General features: G+C 49.5%; 1 protein-coding gene across 1 annotated transcript in view; it reads left to right on the forward strand.

Annotated features, from left to right (window-relative positions):
• Positions 1–12522, forward strand: part of SEC14L1 (SEC14 like lipid binding 1) — a 78712-nt gene extending 66190 nt beyond the window's left edge. The window contains exons 11-17 of the mRNA XM_033182324.1: positions 1408–1478; positions 2370–2541; positions 2863–2997; positions 5487–5621; positions 8111–8362; positions 9463–9641; positions 10066–12522. Of these exons, the coding sequence (XP_033038215.1) occupies positions 1408–1478; positions 2370–2541; positions 2863–2997; positions 5487–5621; positions 8111–8362; positions 9463–9641; positions 10066–10171 (1050 nt within the window). The 3' untranslated portion in view covers positions 10172–12522. The remainder of the gene's footprint in view (positions 1–1407; positions 1479–2369; positions 2542–2862; positions 2998–5486; positions 5622–8110; positions 8363–9462; positions 9642–10065) is intronic.
• Positions 12523–21274: the final 8752 nt, after the last annotated feature.

The raw sequence follows: 21274 nt of genomic DNA on the forward strand, positions 1-21274 counted from the left end.
AAAAAGGCACATTTATAACCCCATTATCCTGAACTATGCACTTTTGACTTTATTTTTTATTATGTTGAGATGGAGTTTCACTCTTGTTTCCCAGGCTGGAGTGCAGTGGTGTGATCTTGGCTCACTGCAACCTCCGCCTCCCGGGTTCAAGTGATTCTCGTGTCTCAGCCTGCTGAGTAACTGGGATTTCAGGTGCCCGCCACCACGCCCAGCTAATTTTTTTTGTATTTTTAGTGGAGACAGGGTGTCACCATGTTGGCCAGGCTGGTCTCGAACTCCTGACCTCAGGTGTTCCTCCCGCCTCGGCCTCCCAAAGTGCTGGGATTACAGGCATGAGCTCCCTCTGCCTGGCCGGCCTTTTTTTTTTTTAAAGAGACATGATCTGACTCTGTTGCCGAGGCTTGGGTGCAGTGTCTATTCCTGGGTGTGATCACAACTCACTGCAGCTTCAAACTCCTGTCCTCAAGCGGTCCTCCCACCTCGGCCTCCTGAGTAGCTGGGACTGCAAACACCACCACTGAGCCTGGCTCACTGTTGGTGTTCCCTTGTGTATTGTGTTAGTCTGCCCCCACCGCCATGTATGTTTATATATCCCCACATGCACACGGTCACACATAGAAATGGAGATGGTCTTTATCTACAGGGGAAGGGTTTGTTAACCTAAAGCAAAGGATCGCTTGAGCCATGCCTTACGTCTGTTCTAAGGCTGCCTTTTCTCTTGGCTGCCACATGTGGTATCAAGAGTGTTCCCACACTCACAGACGCTCATCTGCTGTTCCCCTGCACTTGTTCTGAAGACAGAGCCCCAGAGCCAGGCCCCTGCTCATCTGGGGATTCCTCTACGCTTCACTTCGGATGGCCGTTACCTTTGATTTGCCGCACACGACAGTGTTTGTTCTCTGTCAAGAGTAAAATTTTTTTTTTTTTTTTTGAGACGGAGTCTCGCTCTGTCGCCCAGGCTGGAGTGCAGTGGCCGGATCTCAGCTCACTGCAAGCTCCGCCTCCCGGGTTCACGCCATTCTCCTGCCTCAGCCTCCTGAGTAGCTGGGACAACAGGCGCCCACCACCACGCCCGGCTAGTTTTTTGTATTTATTAGTAGAGACGGGGTTTCACCGTGTTAGCCAGGATGGTCTCGATCTCCTGACCTCATGATCCGCCCGTCTCGGCCTCCCAAAGTGCTGGGATTACAGGCTTGAGCCACCGCGCCCAGCCAAGAGTGAAATATTTTTGTTGGTGGTGATGTGTTTAGTTAGCGCATGTGAATGTGTAAGAAAATCTGCATAGGTCACTTTTTTGGTTTACACACTTATCTGTAATACGCTGTTAGTGTCCCTCTTCCATAGCTGGACGGGGTAGTTTTAGCCTTAGACTAATCATGGACAATTTTCATGCCCTTTTGTATGTAGGTTCTCTCCATAAATGAAGAAGGGCTAAGGCGATGCGAAGAGAATACAAAAGTCTTCGGTCGGCCTATCAGGTAGATGTGGGGTTTTGTTTTTCCTTTCAACTTACTGAGAAAACACATTAAATATTTCTAGTTGATTTTTGGAATTAAAATCTGCTTATTATTTTCCAGGGTGCTCTAAAAGGTAGAAAAGAGGTGAACATGTAATATGCCAGTGACAAGGGACAGAACAGTTAGGGTTTTTTGACCCCAGGCGCTGCTGTCACATCAGCCTGAGTGGGTTGGCCTGTCTGCTTAGTCTGCGTGGGCTGTGGGAGCCCAGGGCTACAGGTCGTTTGCTTGTTTTTGCCTCCCCTCCCCTCTCAGATGACTCTGTGTTCTTAAACCAAGCTTTAAGTTATAGTAAAGAGTTGTGAAAATGTTCAGTGATTCAAAGGCTGGCATTGATAAGGGTGTAGATGGTTCACTGGGATGTAAGTTCCATGAGAACAGGGATTTTGAGGGCCTTTTGCTGACTGCTGTATTCTCAGCTCCTGAGACAGCGCTTGTCTCTCTCTCTCTCTCTCTCTCTCTCTGTTGAAGCATAGCCCACTGCAGTTCAGACACAATATGTGTTAAAATACTAGCTGTGTGCCCTGTTGATGGCAGGTTAGGGGGGCGGTTTAGCATGTCAAGGACAGCACACTGTGGCTTTGCTTGCCGGCTCACTGAGCATATCTGAGAGAGCTTTTCATGCATTAGCAATCAGCCTTCATTGCAGTTTCAGGCCTTGGTCCTACCACCCTGATCCTGTGGGTTTTGTACAAGTAGATATAAACAGAGTTCATAGCACTGTCATTTTAAAAAACGGATTATGATGTATTTGGAAATAGCTATAAATGACCAAAAAGGAAAAAAAATGAGAAGACGTAGTTTGCTAAGTGTGCTGTCTGTCGAATGAAACACATCTCTGCACAACCGCAGCTCGTGGACCTGCCTGGTGGACTTGGAAGGGCTGAACATGCGCCACCTCTGGAGACCTGGCGTGAAAGCCCTGCTGCGGATCATCGAGGTGGTGGAGGCCAACTACCCGGAGACGCTGGGCCGCCTTCTCATCCTGCGGGCGCCCAGGGTGTTTCCCGTGCTCTGGACGCTGGTGCGTTGAGATGCTTTTTGCGGTAACTGTGAGCCATTTGGAAAGCAGACACGCATGCATTCATGGATGTGTGTCTGTGACCTAAAGTCTTAACTACTTAGGAAAAAAGCATGCAGAGCTGTAAGATTTCTCAAATTGTTTAAGAAAGGGGAAAAACAAAATTTGAGTGTCCTAATGCCATGCAACTAGACTTGACAGAAGAAGTATATAAACTTGAATTTCCTCCCCCCACCCTCCCACTCAGAATACCACATTGTCATTTTAATCTTGGACACTCAGGCAGCAGAGAAATGTGACTGCATGGTCTTCTCCTCCTCACAGGTTAGTCCGTTCATTGATGACAACACCAGAAGGAAATTCCTCATTTATGCAGGAAATGACTACCAGGGTCCTGGAGGCCTGCTGGATTACATCGACAAAGAGATTATTCCAGATTTCCTGAGTGGAGAGTGCATGGTATGTCTTGAGGCGAGAAACGGCACATTTGGCCCCTTTTGCAGGTGGGAGAGGTCGGTGTTGATTTGCACAAATGATTTTCAGAACTTCTAGTCATTTGGATGTTTTGTTTTTGTTTTGTTTCTTTTGGCTGCCATTTCTCTGATCCAGGGTTAAGTTAAAGAGAACCATTTAATTAATTGTTGATACTGTACATTTCTTCATTGTTAAATAAAAATGAGAATTTGTTGTAGAATATAATACAATTGTAGCTTGCTTTATTCACACGGCTTTGTGTGAATCAGATCTTTAAACCATTTTAGAGGAGCTGTCATATTTTTTAAAATACTATTAAAAAATTGAATGTTCTCAAAATGTCCCACCTGCCCCTCCCCCTCCTTGTTTTTTTATGGAGACGGAGTCCGGCTCTGTCACCCAGGCTGGAGTGCAGTGGCACGATCACAGCTCACTGCAGCCTGACTTCGTGGGCTCAGGTGATCCTCCCACCTCAGCCACCCAAGTAGCTGGGACTATAGGCTGCACCACCATACCTAGCTAATTTTTTGTAGAGACAGATTCTCACTATATTGCCCCAGGCTGGATGACATTTTTTTGTTTTTTTTTTGTTTGTTTTTTTTGTTTTTTTTTTTTGAGATGGGGTCTCGCTCTGTTGCACAGGCTGGAGTGCAGTGGCACGATCTCAGCTCACTGCAGCCTCTGCCTCCCAGATTCAAGCGATTCTTCAGCCTCAGCCTCTGGAGTAGCTGGGATTACAGACGTGTGCCACTACCCACAGCTAATTTTCTTATTTTTAGTAGAGACGGGGTTTCACCATGTTGGCCAGGCTGGTCTCAAACTGCTGACCTCAAGTAATCCGCCCACCTTGACCTCCCAAAGTGCTGGGATTACAGGCATGAGCCACCACGCCTGGCCTGGATAACATCTTTAAAGTAAAAAAACGAAGGGAAGTGGTTCTCAACATATGTTTGGGGTTTTTAATACCCTGAGTTGCTGAGTAACGAAGCAGAGGCCTCCTCTTCTTTACCTTGTATTCAGAGAAGCTCAGAACCTTGGGGTCCTTGTAGGCTTCTAGCCTATGGCGCACAGTTGTGGCATGGGAGCATTGCGGAAGCCAAAGCCTGTGGAAGTCCCAGTGACTTGCTCCATGGCACACTGTGGCGGCTGAACTCACAGGGGTGAAGCTTCCTATCAGAAGGGCTCTCTAGTCACCCTTCACATCAAGTTACCCGTTAGAGATGTGTGCCCACTGGGTGTGACTCAGGTATTTAGCTAATGAATTGGACATTCAAGGGACTTTGGACTGTCTGAATGGTTAGAGAAATTTAGAAAACGAATTTAGCTTTCACTTCATCAGTTCCACTTTAAGGAAATTACGGGCATCATCACAGTGCAATGCAAAGAGCAAGTAAGTTACAGTAAAAGTTACAGGAGCAGAATTTAGCAAGTGCCTGTGAGGTTAAACTGGAGGCTCAGATTTGTGGAAACCTCTGAACTCCTTTCATATGAGCTAGCCGTCCCATGTTGTTGCTGTTTCCAATTATGACGCAAAGAATTGAGCCGGAGCACAAGGAGACCTGCCTCACCGCCAGTCGCACCTGTTTGTCACATGCCGACCTCCGTAGTGTGTTTGTAATGCTGAGCGTCTTTGTGGTTAATTGAGCTGTCCAAAAACTCGGGCCTTCTAAGACTTCTTCACCACTTTCCTGAGCTGCTGCTGTTCAGGCTGGTAGTTGAAAGGAGGTTGTTCACTTCTGCTCTCTGGTGGCTGGAGGTTACTAACCAGGGGTCAGTCTGGTATTTTTCCAACACGACATCGCTGCTTTGACCCTTTGCAGGCTGAAGACTGAAGTGTTTCTTTTCTATGTAGTTGCTTCCCAAGGCTAATAGAAAGGAGGGCTTCGATTTTATGAACTTAACTGTGGAGTCATTGTATAAAGGCCAATTCGGAGATTTATGATACGTACAAATTCTAATTCAACTTGTTTCAGGCAAGTTCAAAAGAAGTTCTTCATTAGTTTTTGGCTGGTGTTATAGACCAGTCATTTGACTTCAGACACAAAACATTATTCATTGATTCTACATCTTGACTATAATTTCCTATCATAAAAATGATACCTGTGGCTATTGAGAGCAAAACTCTTTTCTTAGAGTAATACTCTTCCTTTACAGGGCATTATAAAGACGCTAGCGCTCCTGTTGTGAGCCAGTTTAGTAACTGGGGGCAGTGCCTCGCGCGTGTTCGTAGGAATTCTGTGCTACTTCCGCTTCAGCTTGTTCCTGTTGATGCAAAGTAAAACACATGTATTTAAGTGGTTTTTAAAAACATATTGCTCAGCAGTGCAGAGTATTTTACGACCCTGCCAGTGTTTTCCATTTTCTCAGCAACTTCCAGGAGTTAAGCGCAGGGGGATGGTGCTGGCTGGCGTGTCTGGGTTTCGTGGGGTTGGTTTGTGTTTGCACAGGTTTTGCCACTGTGTTTCTGCTTCCAGTGCGAAGTGCCAGAGGGCGGACTGGTCCCCAAATCTCTGTACCGGACTGCGGAGGAGCTGGAGAACGAAGACCTCAAGCTCTGGACTGAGACCATCTACCAGTCTGCAAGTGTCTTCAAAGGAGCCCCGCACGAGGTAAGTCCTCCGCCTTCCTGCACCTGGGCGGGCCCTTCCTCAGCAGAGAGCCGGGGCCCTCGCAGGGCTTCCTGGCAGCCTTTCTTTCAGAAAAGTCCACTTGTTTTTCTGCTCTTTGTCTTTAGGCTTTTGTTGACACTCGATACTTAGTTTCAGTAAATGTCAACATCGAAGAGCCATCTCTCTCAGAATAGAAACTAGCAGTGCTTGATCAGAGTGCCTGGAAAGGAAATTGGATCTCTTGACCTCCATTTTACTAAAGCCACCAAACACAGAGATAGGAATAGCTAATCTTTCCTTGTTGGAGCACTTAACTCCTGAAATGAGTTTATTTCATGGTTTTATTGAACAGGCTTCATCTGCTACTTTTTCTTTTCTTTCTTTTTTTTTTCTTAAGACAGAGTTTCACTCTGTCGTCCAGGCTGAAGTGCAATGGTGCGATCTTGGCTCACTGCAACCTCCGCCTCCCAGGTTCAAGCCATTCTCCTGCCTCAGCCTCCCAAGTAGCTGGGATTACAGGCACCCGCCACCACGCCCAGCTAATTTTTGTATTTTTAGTAGAGGAGAGGTTTCACCATGTTGGCCAGGCTGGTCTCGAACGCCTGACCTGAGGTAATCCACCCACTTCAGCCTCCCAAAGTGCTGGGATTACAGGTGTGAGCCACCGTGCCTGGCCCATTTGCTACTTTTTCTTGACTGGGTTGTGGTTATTTACAGATATTTTGGGAATTTTCCTGTTTCTGTAAGTCTAATGGAGCAAGGAGCATGTTCCTGTGTTCCTTTCTTGCTGTCACTTTTGGTAGAGAAGCAGGGGCATTCCGCGTTCCTGTGCACGCCATATGTTTGTCCTGTAGCATCACGAGTGACCTAAAGCAGGAGGGGCCTGCACCGGAATCTCCCTTCTCAGCCAGTTCAAGGTTCGTGGCCCAGAGTTGTTGGAGAGGATGGTGACGCACTGTGCAGAGCAGGTGTTTGGTGAGGATGTGGTGCTGGCTTGGGCAATGGTGCTGGCCAGGAGCTGACTGCAGCCTGCTTCCTGCCGTGGTGGCACCTGGGTCAGCCATCTGCCAGTGGCTTCTGCTGGGATGTCTTCCTGAGCAGCTCACCTGGTGCTTGCAGGGCAGGTGGATAAGGGAATGCTGTTGCCATGGTTTGAACAAGCAGAGACAGATTTGTTGTGCCTTACTTGGAGATACATACGTAGGGGAATCTCAGATTTCATAACGTCTTGAGGATTATCTGTATTCATTTCTTACCAGGAGGGCAGGCTGCAGGGCCCGAGTCCTTGTTCCTTGTTTGTTAGGCACTATCGCTCTTGTCCATGTTTCAAGAACTTGGGATGCAGTGTGTTTTCGTGTGAATCGGGGGCATCGTAAACATCCACATGGTAAAAACCTCACTTCTGCTTTGGCTATTAAATGAAGCACAGATCCGAGATAGCCACAAACCTAAAGGAAGGCTGAAGCAGAGGCTCCACTGTGAATGCAGGAAAGAGGTGCCGTCAGCATGGGGGGTCAGGGCCTCGGGATGGAGCTGCCTGGGGAGCCGCTTTGCTGAAGAGCAGGCCATGCCACATAGTGCCACCTGCTGTTCTTAGACAGGACTCTGGGACCGCACTGACTCTGCTGTGGAAGGACATTCCGAAGTGATTTCAGTGGTGAGGTGGCAGTGGCAGGATTGAAAGGGAGCCCGGCTTGTGGAGCAGCCACTTACCGAAGGGCACGGCAGGCGGCGTGCAGTGGGCTGACGAGAGGGGCCGCGGCCTGGCTCTGCTGCTTCCTTAGGTGGAGTGTTCAGTGAGTGCAGAACTCTGCACAGCTGATTTTAATTCTCACGTCCCTCCCTCACAAATCTTTGAAACTAACTTTGATCACTCCCTGTGGGGAAGCTCTGTCGGCGCTGTGTCTAAGTTCAGTTTCCGATTGGTTCTCAGCACTCAGGGGGTTGACCGCCTCAACCCCACCTCTGCCATGCCAGGGGCTCATCCCACTCACCCAGCCTCGCCACTGTTCTCCCGTGCGAGCCTCACATGGGAGGCCTGGTTCCGTGCCCCTGCTTCCCGCTCGCTGGGAACACTGTCCTCAGGCTCCCCCGCCTGCTGTTTCTTTAGCTCTCACCTTCTCCAGGGCCTTCTGTTCTCTCCAGCCCAGGGCAGTCCTCTGAACCACTCATGTATGAGCTCACAGTGTTTGGTGTTACTAAGACCTGGCCTCTTAAAGTGTGTCTGAAGATGGTGTACGGGAGATCTTGGGCCTGTAGGTGCAGGTCACAAAGAGCACAGAGCTTGGTGCATGACATGTAGCAGGATCCAGCGGTTGAATGGATGGTGGCGTGTGACTCTGGGGAAAGAGATCCGCCCATGCACATTCAGCCTTTTCCTCCCCAGCTTCAGCACCTGCACCCCGGAGCCCCTGGAGGGGATGGTGCACTGGCAGCACGTGGGCCTGGTGCTCGTGGATCGTGGCCGCCTGACGCTGCGTCTTTTTCAGATTCTCATTCAGATCGTGGATGCCTCGTCGGTTATCACTTGGGATTTCGACGTGTGCAAAGGGGACATTGTCTTTAACATCTATCACTCCAAGAGGTCGCCACAGCCAGCCAAAAAGGACTCCCTGGGAGCCCACAGCATCACCTCTCCAGGTGGGAACAACGTGCAGCTCATAGACAAAGTCTGGCAGCTGGGCCGCGACTACAGCATGGTGGAGTCGCCGCTGATCTGCAAAGAAGGAGAAAGCGTGCAGGTAAAACCTCACACGGGCAGATCGCGCATCTGTGATCCGTACGGCTGGTGATTCTGTCTCGAGTAGGAGTCTTTGCTTCGCTCCTTGAGCAGCCCTGTGTAGCTTTTGAGGCACTGCCTGTGGAGGAGCAGCTCGCCTGGAGGAGCAGAGGGACTCAGGAAAGAGTTCAGGCCTCGCAGTGGTTTTGGACAGAATCTGTGACTTTTCCCGAAAGCAGCATGTGACAGGAAGGGAAGGCATCGCACGCACAGGCCCAGCTGGGCTTCAGAGGATTCTCCCCCCAGCCTCATTTCACTGGGTGGCATTTGTCTTTTTCAAAGGAAAATCACCCTAAATAGAAGTAAGAGGGACAAGTATTTAGAGAACTATTAACTCTCATTACCAAACCTCCTAATTTGTTTCAAATGCTTTCGGTTCCCTTTTCACATTGTGGCTGGTTATTTTGGGTGCCTGTGCTCACAGTAGCCTTGGGGCGGGGGCGGAGGTTGCTTCTGGCCTTCATAATAGATGCCTCATTCTGCTGCCTTTACAGTTTTCAGGGGCAAGCCTTGTCCGTGTTTCAGTAGTCTTAGAGCAGAGTAAAAGAATCCTTTGCCATTTTAAAAACAATCCACAGCTAAGCTGTGTTACCACAGTCACGAATTTCAGAGAGAATGGAGAAAGAGCTTTCTGTGGATTGACGTCTCTCTCTAGGGTGACGCACCTTCAGCCCCGAACATGCTGGATGATTGGCAGCATGTCAGAGAACGTGAGGCCGGGTCCAGGGAGGCTGTGCTGAGCCCTCCCTCCAGCACGAGCGCCACCAGCTCACCAGGCTCCTGCCTCCATAGGTGGGGTGGGCTGGGGTGGCCTCGTGAGGGCCACAGACACGGAGCTTGTCCCTCTGGGCTTCCCAGCACCCGAGAGTGACTACGCTCAGTAGAGGGAAGGACATTGTCAAACCTACCGGTGAAGCAAAATAGGTTCTGAATCCCATTGAGATAGTTCCTGTAGCTACACGAAATCCTAAAGACAGTCCCCCTTGGCGCTTGTCACAGCCTGTGCTGAGCCAGGGGTCGGAAGCGAGTTGCCCTCAGCTGCCACTGCTCTCCTTGTTCTAGGGTTCCCATGTGACCAGGTGGCCGGGCTTCTACATCCTGCAGTGGAAATTCCACAGCATGCCCGCGTGCGCTGCCAGCAGCCTGCCCCGGGTGGACGACGTGCTCGCATCCCTGCAGGTCTCTTCACACAAGTGTAAAGTGATGTACTACACTGAGGTGATCGGCTCGGAGGATTTCAGGTGCGGCCGCTCTCCCCACAGCAGGTGCTGCGGACGGCTGGGCGTGGTTGGAGGGAGGCTGCAGTCCCACGCCATGTGCGGGATCAGCAGTGGCGTCAGGTTTCAGGGATGCTCAGAGGACCAGGAGGGAGTGGCTTGGGGGTCATTTGTTGGCACTGTGACTCCCTGCATGTCTGCAGAGGGAGAGTGTCAGAGACAGAGCTGACTTTGCCTTTGCTTTCGCTCACGCTGCTGTCTGTGTGCAGGCTGTGGGAAGCCGGCCCCCCTGGGTGGGTTACTCAGGTCCATCCCCCGTTGGCAAGCACTGATGGGGTTGAGAAGTGAGCAGAGAGCAGGGTGGGCCACGAAGTCCGGCAGGCAGTGTGGGCAGGCGGGTGGTTGGCAGGGTGGTCCTCACGCCTCGCCCCTCCCTGTGCCATTACAGAGGTTCCATGACGAGCCTGGAGTCCAGCCACAGTGGCTTTTCCCAGCTGAGTGCCGCCACCACCTCCTCCAGCCAGTCCCACTCCAGCTCCATGATCTCCAGGTAGTGCACGCTGCCTGCACCTAGTGTGTGACGGCCGCCCCTCCTCGGACAGCCAGCTGCGCCCGCCCGCCCAGGGCGACATTGTACAGACTCCTCTCACCTCTAGATAGCAGATAGCTCTCAGATGGTAAATGTAGTCATTTGATCCCAAAACTACCTTGGCAGGTAGTTTTAACTCTGATCCTAACTTAACTCAATAGCCATAGATTTTGTATACGTTGTGCACAAAATCAAACCAGAGCACAAGGGCTCTCTTGAAAGAAGAGTAGTAGTTTCTATACCAATTAAAGGATTGACGTAGTCTCAGATGTTGATGCAAAAAATTTTTCCAACGAACTCCGCATTGTCCATTAGTGAATGAATTCCGGTGACACCCTCCAGAGATGGCCCCTCCTCACCTGGGACGGAAGCTGCCAGCTCGCTTCCCCCAAGCTGCCTTGCGGCCCCCACACCTCCCGCCACAGTCGAGATGGTCTGTGGACTTAGGGCCAGCCCTTGAGGCCCTTTTCCTCTGCGGACTCAGAGGCCACCTGCGGAGCACCCTGTCCCAGGGCCAGACCCACCCACACCACCCACTGTCCTGAAGTGGGGCCGGGGGCTCAGGAGGGGCTCTCGGGGACTCCTGGTGACTCTAGGAAAATGCTGCCATCGTTATACGTTACTTTCTCTTTCCACCTTTTCGAATCTTTTTGATACTTTTTACAGCAGGATTTTTCTGTATGTGAACGTGGGGCGGGGGGGTTCGTTCCCTGTTTCCTTCCGCGCGTCGCCCTTCTCACCTGCGGTCAGTTCCCAGCCCAGTGTAGCCCATCTCCTCAGTGCCCTCTGGTGGCTCGTCGTCCTCAGAGCCCAGACAGTTCCCGCCGCTAGGAGGCCATCTTGGAACCAGCAAGTCGCATTTGCCGCTTGACACTGTCCACGGGGTTTTATTAGTAGCTAAGCAGCATCTCCCGCATCCACTTCAGGGTGGCTTGGGGCGTGTAGGAGCCCTGCTTCTGTGTACATGGGAATTGCGGACTCGTGTGTGTGTGTGCGTGCATGTACTGTGTGTGTGCCTGTGTGCATGACGGGGTGCTGGGGGGACGGGATGAGTAGAAAGTTTGAGTAATGAAGGAGTCTTCATAGAAGCAAATCAGAATATGGGATTTGTTTGCCTTTTACATTTTCTGTTTAATTCCTGATTTTAAAGCCTGCTCTATCTAGTACAGGCCCTTATTTTTCAGCTTTTTATGGGAAAAGCAGGTTATTTGAGAATCTGTCCGGAAGTTGCATAGGGGATGGCCTCCACAATAAGGACATGGAACGTGTGTTTCTGTGTGCAGCAGAGGACGTGTTTGTCATGCCAAACCCCACGCAGCTGTCACCTGTGTGTGTGGTAAGCATGGAAATCCTGGTTGTGCCATCTCAGCTCCGCTCTGAAGGCACTGGGTGGGTGCTGCGTGACTGGAGAGCTGTGTGGAGGCTGTGTGCGCCCCGTGCAGGGATCAGGAGGGCGGGGGAGGGACCAAGCAGCCCTCTGGCCCGGCCGGGTCTGCCCTAGTGGCTGCCTGCACACTGTAGATGTCCTGGGGCCTCTGCTGTGATCACCTGTGTTTGGACCACATTTGTGTGTTTGCTCTTAGAGATCGAGCTCCTCAGTGGCACCCGAAGCCTTGCTTCCGGAAAGCGCGGTAGGGTTAGTAGGTAGGGTTAGTAGTGCGTCTGTGCTGCTTCCACCCGGTGCTTCCTGTTCCCAAATCACAAGGACCTGAAGATGGTCCCTGCTTTCTCTTTCTTTCTCTCTTTCTCTGTGTCTCAGATGGCGATTTTGCTGACAGCTGCCAAGAAAATGCTTCACTGAACAGTCCTCATGTGCCCAGAGATGTTTATAGAACTCTTTGAATTGCAGCCATCCCCTGCCCCCTCCCAGGCTGAAGATCTGTTCTTTTTAAGTTGATTTGGGAGTGGCATTCTTTTCTCCCCAAAGAGTTTAGTGCATCGTGAAGAGCTCAAAGCACATGACGGCACAAATGCTTACAGGGTTTCCTCCCGAGTAATCCAGTCTCACTCCCCTTGTAAGGGAATTCTGGGGCAGCTATGTTTTGAGTATGCAGTTTGCATCATGTCTCTACTTTTAGGACCTTGCCACTCTTTTAAAACGCTGCTGTCGTTTCCCGTTTCTTAGTACTAATGATTCTTTGATTTTCCCTCTATTACTTATGTCTTAATTCACTTTCTTTCCTAAATTTGTTATTTGCATATCAAATTCTATAAATGTTTTGTAAACATATTACCTCACTTGGTAATACAATACTGATAGTCTTTAAAAGATTTTTTTATTGTTATCAATAATAAATGTGAACTGTTTAAAGAAAAGAATGTCTTTTTCTTATTGTGAAACACCAGTTTCCCTTGAATAGTTTGAAATTCTTAGGAGAATGTCAGAGATTGAAGAAAGCAGAGAGCTTCTGAAGCCAGAGCTTGTGTGGGATTGTCTCACACACAGGTGAGCGGTCCGTCCTCAGGTCACAGCCGTATGTTTGCTGATGCAGAAGCGAACCCAGTGTTTGTAATCCTCACTTCTCTAAGAAGACATGACGTGGTTTTTCTTAAACGCAGCCAGATAAGACATCACTGTGATGGGGCGATCCCTGCTGTGATGTTTCTGTCGTGATAAAAAGGATTGCTTTCATCAGGCACCTCCAAGAAAATAAAATAGGCAGGTGTGGACCTTTAGAAGCCTGGGTTACCTTATTTCCACTCCCCTGCCAGTCAGTGGGTCTTCCGGTCATAACTCAGTGGGCAGAGCAGGCTGCTGGCTTGGTGAAGCGCAGGGCAGACCAGAAGGCAGCTCAGGGCAGCGTGCCAGGGTGCAGAAGCCAGTTCCTCCCCAACTGGGAACCGCAGGATCATTGACTTTCCTAGTAGTCAGTCTGTCCTTGGTAGGACACAGCCAGGGAGTCTGCCTGGCACCTGGGTGGGACGCGGGGGAGACCGAGGGTGCCCTGCACGTCCATACTGGGCCTGGGCTGTGAGTGTGTCCACGGGCAGTCAGGACCTTAGCTGTGCTGAAATGTGATGACTTAGCCAACCTGCGATGGAAGGAAGAAAGAGGCTTTTTACCTGGGTTCCCTTTATGTCCTCATATTTCTGTGTCTGTTGTCAAGTTGGACCTGCTGTTACCAAGCTTTTGGCTTGGCCATCCAGTTCTCAGGGTGGAAGCCAGAGGCAGCTTGGAAAGTCTGAGGGTTGGAAGATGATAGCCTGCAGCCCGTCTCCTGACCCCCTTCAGAAAGGGCCACGCTGAAATGGAGCATCTTGAACAGCAGTGTGTTTATATTGGGCCACCAAACCATTAGTAATGCGTTTGTTCTTTTTTGTTGTTGTGTTTTGTTTTTTTTTTTTTTGAAACAGAGTCTTGCTGTCACCGAGGATGGAGTGCAGTGGTACAGTCTCGGCTCACTGTAACCTCCATCTCTCAGGTTCAAGTGATTCTGCTGCCTCAGCCTCCTGAGTAGCTGGGGCTACAGGCATCCACCACCATGCCTGGCTGATTTTTGTATTTTTAGTAGAGATGGGTTTTTGCCATGTTGGCCAGGCTGGTCTCGAACTCCTGACCTCAAATGATCCACCTGCCTCGGCCTCCTAAAGTGCTGGGATTTCAGGCGTGAGCCACTGCACCCGGCCAATGTGATGATTCTTAAATATATCATGTTTCCTTTAATACTCCATCTCTGCAGAACTTTGGCAGAGCCCAAACCGTAGGTTGTCTTCCAGTTCTTAGGTTGTGGTGGAGGCGTTCTTATTAATGTCATCATGAAACAAACCAGTTGGAATCAGTGTTGCTTGAAAAGTGAAGGCCTTGGAAAGCCAGGGATTTTGGGAAGATGGTAGTACAACTAGACTGCAAAACCCAAAACCTGTAGACAAGTGAATTGTCACTTTAAAATGGTCGAAATGGCAGCGTTTGTTACATGTTTTGTAGCCAATAATAGAGAAACCTATGGACATCATTTACAGCAAAACTAGGTGATAAAGTATCCCCATAAACCCAAAACTAGAGGCGTGTTGGGGTAAACCACCAATAGTTGCCAAACCTACCAGACCCATAGGTTATCTGTGTCTGGAGGAGAACGCAGAGGATACATGCACAATGTCTGATGGATGGGAGAGCAGGAGAAACCACGAGGCCCCATGAACCCCAGTAGGAGGCACATGAACCCCAGGGGAAGGCCAGTGTGTGCTCAGCAGGTGACACGGACCAACTGGGCTGCACCTGGAGCCTGGGGACATGGAGGCCGTTGGGGAGAGGATAGGGTTGAGGGGAGCAGACCAGGCCCTGCCTCTGGACTCCCTGGACTGACGTGCCAGGTCTCACTTCTGGAAGGAACCTCACAGTGAGGAAATAAAGCGTATTCCACCACTTGGGGTGAATCAAGTCAAGCAGGATGGGGACCAAGTCTGTCCAAGTACCTGGGAGGGTCATGAGGGCAGCCATGAAAGCAGATGGGACGCGGTGTTTTAAACGTTTCACAAAACAACAGAGAGGGAGCACTGCAAAATTAGAGCAGCTTTCTTGAAGCATACTTCATTCTGAATGTTTATGAAATACTTTTCCATCAAAATGAGCATCAGGAAAGTAGCAGTCAAACCTATAGAAGGCTCCGAGTGGGGAGTAGAGTAATACTCCCACCAACAATGAAAGCAAGCCAGAAAGGCATGCCTGCAAAACAGACCAAAGAAAACACATTTAAAAACTATTTTTGTTTTATTTTTATTTTGTATTTTATTTTATTTTTTATTTTTTGAGACGGAGTCTTGCTGTGTCGCCCACGCTGGATGCAGTGGCGTGATCTCCACTCACTACAACCACCGTCTCCTGGGTTCAAGCAGTTCTCCTGCCTCAGCCTCCCTAGTAGCTGGGACTACAGGCATGCACCCCCACTCCTGGCTAATTTTTGTATTTTTAGTACAGATGGCGTTTCACCATGTTGGCCAGGCTTGTCTCGAACTCCTGGCCTCACGTAATCACCCACCTCAGCCTCCCAAAGTGCTGGGATCATAGGCGTGAGCCACCGTGCTGGCCCATTTTTTATTTTGTTTTAAACACAAGGATTGCTATGTTGCCCAGACTGGTCTCAAACTCGGCTCAAGCAATCCTCTTGCCATGGCCTCCCAGTGTGCTGAGATTAAAGGCGTGATCCAAGACACCCAGCCCAAAAATAATTTTTAAAATGAACTAAAAAGCATAAAGAAAATGATAGGAAATCAGAGTCAGAAAAACTCAGAAATGAAGTGACAGAACTCAAGAAAGATTAGAAATGCAGGAATCCTTTCAGAAATTGAGACAAATTAGAGGGAACGCAAAGTGAAAAAACGATGCCAAGTGAAAAATGAGGATGGTTTTATAAATCAAAATAAAAGGATGGAAAGCCTTCAAAAGGGATGCTGTTGAAAATAAGCGAACACATAGGTAATCCCAGCACTTTGGGAGGCCGAGACGGGCGGATCACGAGGTCAGGAGATCGAGACCATCCTGGCTAACATGGTGAAACCCCGTCTCTACTAAAAAATACAAAAAACTAGCCGGGCGAGGTGGCGGGTGCCTGTAGTCCCAGCTACTCGGGAGGCTGAGGCAGGAGAATGGCGTGAACCCGGGAGGCGGAGCTTGCAGTGAGCTGAGATCCGGCCACTGTACTCCAGCCTGGGCGGCAGAGCGAGACTCCGTCTCAAAAAAAAAAAAAAAAAAAGAAAGAGAGAGGGCCTGAGAAGGACCAACACCAAGAATATTTTAGGAAAAGTGCTGGACTTAAAAAAAAAAAATCCTTGGGGCATCCTGGGAATCAAGTTTTTTGAGGACTGAGCTTTCTGCCAGAAGAAAATGGATTAAGACTTTTCAAGGAAAGAGTAAGCCAAAAATTTTATATCCAGCAAGACTGACTTCCAGGTATAAAGGGCACTGATATAGGCCAGGCATGTTGACTCACGCCTGTAATCCCAGCACTTTGGGAGGCCAAGGCGGGCAGATCACCTGAGGTCAGGAGTTTGAGACCAGCCTGGCCAATGTGGTGAAACCGCATCTCTACTAAAAATAAAAAAATTAGCCCAGAGTGGTGGTGGGTAGCTGGCCTGTAATCCCAGCTACTCAGGAGGCTGAGGCAGGAGAATTGCTTGAACCCGGGAGGCGGAGGTTGTGGTGAGCCGAGGTTGCGCCATTGCACTCCAACCTGGGCAGCAAGAACGAAACTCCATCTCAAAAAAAAAAAAAAAAAAAAAAGGCACTGATAAAGCTATCAGTGTACAGCAGCTTGGGCCTGCCACCTTTCCTTCCCGAGCGATCCAGCAACTGGTCTTCAGGTAGTGTTGGGGAGAGCCATGATGAGATCTGGCGGCAGGCTCAGGGTCCTGCTCATCTGTGCAGCCAAGACTAATGAGGACAAGGGGACAGTGTGTAGTGGCTCCAACAATGTATTGATCACACAAAAGTTTTTGTTTGTTTTGAGACAGGGTCTTGCTCTCGCCCAAGCTGGAGTGCCATAGCCCGATCATGGCTCACTGTGATCTCAACATCCTAAGCTCCAGCAATCCTCCAGCCTTAGCCTCCTGAGTAACGGGGACTACAGGCATGCACCACTGCACCCAGCTGATTATGGTATTTTTGATAGAGATGGGATTTCACCATGTTGCCCAAGTTGATCTCAAACTCCTGGCTCAAGCAATCCACCTGCCTTGGCCTCCCAAAGTGTTAGGATTACAGGTGAGCCACAATGCCTGGCCTGTTTTTTGTTGTTGTTGTTTTTGAGACGGTCTTGCTCTGTCACCCAGACTGTGCAGTGGCACAATCACGGCTCTCTACAGCTTCCAACTCGACCTCCTGGGCTCCCGTGATCCTTTTGCCTCAGCTGCCCAAGTAGGACTGCAGGCATATGCAACTACACTCAGCTAATTTATTTTTATTTTTGTAGAGATGAGGTCTTGCTGTGTTGCCTACGTTGGTCTTGAACTCCTGGCCTTAAGCAATCCTGCCATGTTGGCCTCCCAAAGTGCTGGGATTACAGCTTTAAGCCACCACACTTGGCCCGCAAAATTGTGTTTTAAAATGGGAGGAGAATAGGGGGAACATTTGCAAACATCTGTTGTTTTAGTGGTTATATTAGTGGCAACATTAACATTGTTATGCTGAGTTTTTGTATGGTAACAAGTGAGTAATTAGGAGCTGTCCTCAGCCAGCTTTCCCCGGGGTCCTGTGTTGAAGGTTCTGTGTGTGGAGCAGTTAAGTAGAAGCCCTGTAGTCGCCTGCTCAGTGGCTCACGCCTGTAATCCCATCGCTGGGAGGCCAAGGTGGGCGGATCACCTAGGGTCAGGAGTTCGAGACCAGCCTGGCCAGGTGAAACCCCATCTCTACTAAAAATACAAAAATTAACCGGGCATGGTGGTGCACGCCTGTAATCCCAGCTACTCGGGAGGCTGAGGCAGGAGAATCACTTGAACCCGGGAGGTGGAGGTTTCTGTGAGCTGAGATTGTGCCATTGCACTTCAGCCTGGGCAAAAAAGCAAGACTCCGTCTCAAAAAATAAATAAATAAAAAAAGCCCTGTAGTCTCAGATTTGAATTGGAAGGTTAATATGAACTCATGAGGTATTTTTGTCTTTAAATGTGTGTGGGCGTTTAGGTGAATTTACTTAGAAACAATGACCAGCCCATTACAAAGAGAATCTCTAGCATCCAGATTGAACCCAGGCGTTCCTGTTAAAATGGCTCATTCCAGGTCTGGGACAGGAAATGTACCAGATGAGCCTGGGACATCTTGTCATATATCAGTTGGGAAAGAAGCGATCAAAGACTATCAGGGGGTGGGCACAGTGGCTTACGGAGGCAAACGTGGCAGATTGCTTGAGCCCAGAAGTTCGAGACCAGCCTGGCCAACATGGTGAAACCCCATCTCTACTAAAAATACAAAATTAGCCAGGCATGGTGGCAGGCACCTGTAATCCCAGCTACACGGGAGGCTGAGGCAGAAGAATCACTTGAACCTGGGAGGTGGAGGTTGCAGTGAGCTGAGATTGTGCCACTGCACTCCAGCCTAGGTGAAACAGTGAGACCATCTCAAAAAATAAAAAATAAAAAAAATAGGTTCATGTCAAAAGGACTCAGCAGACTCAAAGAGGCTTTCACTGGCCAGAAACGAGTCGATGCAACTTGTCCCAATTATTATTGTCCTGTAATAATAATCGCAGGACGCCATTGAAGGTTAAGATTCATGAGTTCATAATTTTAATATATAACGTAATTCTGGATGATAGGGAACCAGTTATTTTGAAAACTGGTAAATAAGAAGCAAGCATCTATCCCAGCCTTTCCTAAATGCACAATAGATGAAGATTAGTATCTATGAAAGTATTCCAACTTTCACTAACTATAGAAATGATAGAATAACATCATTCCATAATCCCGATGAATAAATAGATATAGGTATTAAGCATCAGCTGCTAAGATCACACACACAAAAGACAAGCAGATGTCCTGTGTCTCCTAGAGATCTACAGTCTTGCCAGAGTTTTGTTATCCAACCTTGAGTAGATCCAGTCTGTGAATCCAGCTGCCAATTTGCAAGAAATAGAGACCAAGGAACCCGTTGAACTGCACTGTGGGAAACTGAAGTCAGAAGGCTCGGACTTTTTATCTTTATCTTTTTTTTTTTTCTTTTTGAGATGAAATCTGACTCTGTCGCCCAGGCTGGAGTGCAGTGGTGCGATCTCGGCTCACTGCAACTTCCGCCTTCTGGGTTCAAGCAATTCTCCTGCCTCAGCCTCCTAAGTAGCTGGGACTACAGGCGTATGCCACCACGTCCAGCTATTTTTTTGTGTGTTTTTAGTAAAGACGGGGCTTCACCATATTGGCCAGGCTTGTCTCGAACCCCTGAGATGATCCACCCGCCTCGGCTTCCCAAAGTGTTGGGATTACAGGCGTGAGCCACCCTGCCCGGCCAGAAGGCTGTGTCTTTAATTTGTAGGAAATGTCCCACCCAATTCCTTTGTTTTTCTTACAGCAGATCTATTGTAAGTTTTTTTTTTTTTTTTGAGACGGAGTCTCGCTCTGTCGCCCAGGCTGGAGTGCAGTGGCCGGATCTCAGCTCACTGCAAGCTCCGCCTCCCAGGTTTACGCCATTCTCTCGCCTCAGCCTCCCGAGTAGCTGGGACTACAGGCACCCGCCATCTCGCCCGGCTAATTTTTTGTATTTTTTTTTTAGTAGAGACGGGGTTTCACCGTGTTAGCCAGGATGGTCTCGATCTCCTGACCTCGTGATCCGCCCGTCTCGGCCTCCCAAAGTGCTGGAATTACAGGCTTGAGCCACCGCGCCCGGCCTATTGTAAGTTTTAAAACGCGAGGAAGTGATCATCACAGCAGCCAGAAGGCGGCTCCTCCCTGGGCAGAGGCTGCGTGTGATGTGGGGTCTGGGCAGTCCGGGCTCCTGGGGTCCTCTGTGCAGCTTGTGCATTTCTGTGTTTTATATTCTGTGTTTTATTTTACAATAAAAAGGTTTGTTATTCTTTGTTTTTTTGTTTTTGGTTAACGGCTTTAGACAGGTTAGCTTGTCTTGAAGAAAAGTTAACACTGGTTATTTACTTAGGAACTCAGGTTTTCTTCTTCTATCCAAATCACAGGGCTGCTGTGACCTGTGGCACAGGTGCCGTCGGGGATGTGCCCTGCACTAGCTCATGTCTGGTCCGGTGTGCGTGCTGGCTCTGCCGAGGGCGGCAGCTTCCATGTTCGTGGTCACTTCTGTTCCCCACGAGAGAATCTGAGGTTGTTCCAATTAAAGCTCTGTCCCCTGCGGTGTGCAGTCTGTGACCTGTCCTCCCATCAGATAGAAGCAACCAGATGATTTCCCACTCCGACCTTGCCTTTGGGCTTAAGAAACTGTCACCAGGACAGGACCCAGTTTTGACAGTGACAAATCATCATGGGCCCTCACCGAGTCTCTGCACTGGCCCCAGCCACTTTATGTCTGATTAGAGACACGAGGGAGAGGAAAACCTGCTGCCTGCCCTCTCTGAGCTCTGAGAACCAGTGAGGGGCAAGAGGCCTGGTGCAACTCCTGATGGAGAGAACAGGGGCTTCAGAGAGAAGGGAGACCCTTCCGGCTCCATCTGCAGAGCCATCTCATGTCTGCTGAGTGCATGTTCAGTCCCAAGTTGAAAGTTAAGTCCTTGTCTGGCTGCCAAGCCCTGCCCTTTCCACTTTGCCAGGCCGGTGTATTAGTCTGCTCTCGCATTGCTATAAAGAAATACCTGAGCCTGGGTAATTTATAAAGAAAACGGATTTCATTGGCTCACGGTTCTGCAGGCTACTGGAAGCATGGCGGCGGCATCTGTTTCCGGGGAGGCCTCAGGGAGTTTTCACTCATGGTGGAAGATAGAGCAGTAGCAGGCGTCTTACATGGCAGGAGCAGGAGCAAGAGAGAGCCAGAGGGAGGCTGCCACACACTTTTTTTTTTTCCTTCTTTTTTATGGAGATGGAGTCTGGCTCTGTCGCCCAGGCTGGAGTGCAGTGGTGCAATCTCGGCTCACTGCAACCTCCGCCTCCTGGGTTTAAGCAATTCTCCTGCCTCAGCCACCCGAGTAGCTGGGACTACAGACGGGCGCCACCACCCCCAGCTAATTTGTTGTATTTTTAGTAGAGATGGGATTTCACCATATTAGCCATGATGGTCTCGATCTCGTGACCTCATGATCTGCCCGCCTCGGCCTCCCAAAGTGCTGGGATTACAGGCGTGAGCCACCGCGCCCGGCCCGCCACACACTTTATAACAACCAGATCTCTTGGTAACTCACTCACTATACAGCACCAAGGGGGAATGGTGTATTAGTCCATCCTCATTCTGCTAGGGACATACCCGAGACTGGGTAACTTATACACAGAAAAGGTTTAATTGAGTCACAGTTCAGCATGGCTGGGGAGGCCTCAGGAAACTTACAACCATGGCGGAAGGAGAAGCAAACACAGGCCCTCCACATGGCAGCAGGAAGTACAGTGTGAAGGCGGGGAAAGCCCCTTAGAAAACCATCAGATCTCATGAGAACTAACTCAATATCATGAGAACAGCATGGAGGAACTGCCCGCATGA

The sequence above is a fragment of the Trachypithecus francoisi genome, unplaced genomic scaffold (genome assembly GCF_009764315.1).
Source record: "Trachypithecus francoisi isolate TF-2019V2 unplaced genomic scaffold, Tfra_2.0 Lachesis_group20, whole genome shotgun sequence".
Lineage (NCBI taxonomy): Eukaryota > Metazoa > Chordata > Mammalia > Primates > Cercopithecidae > Trachypithecus > Trachypithecus francoisi.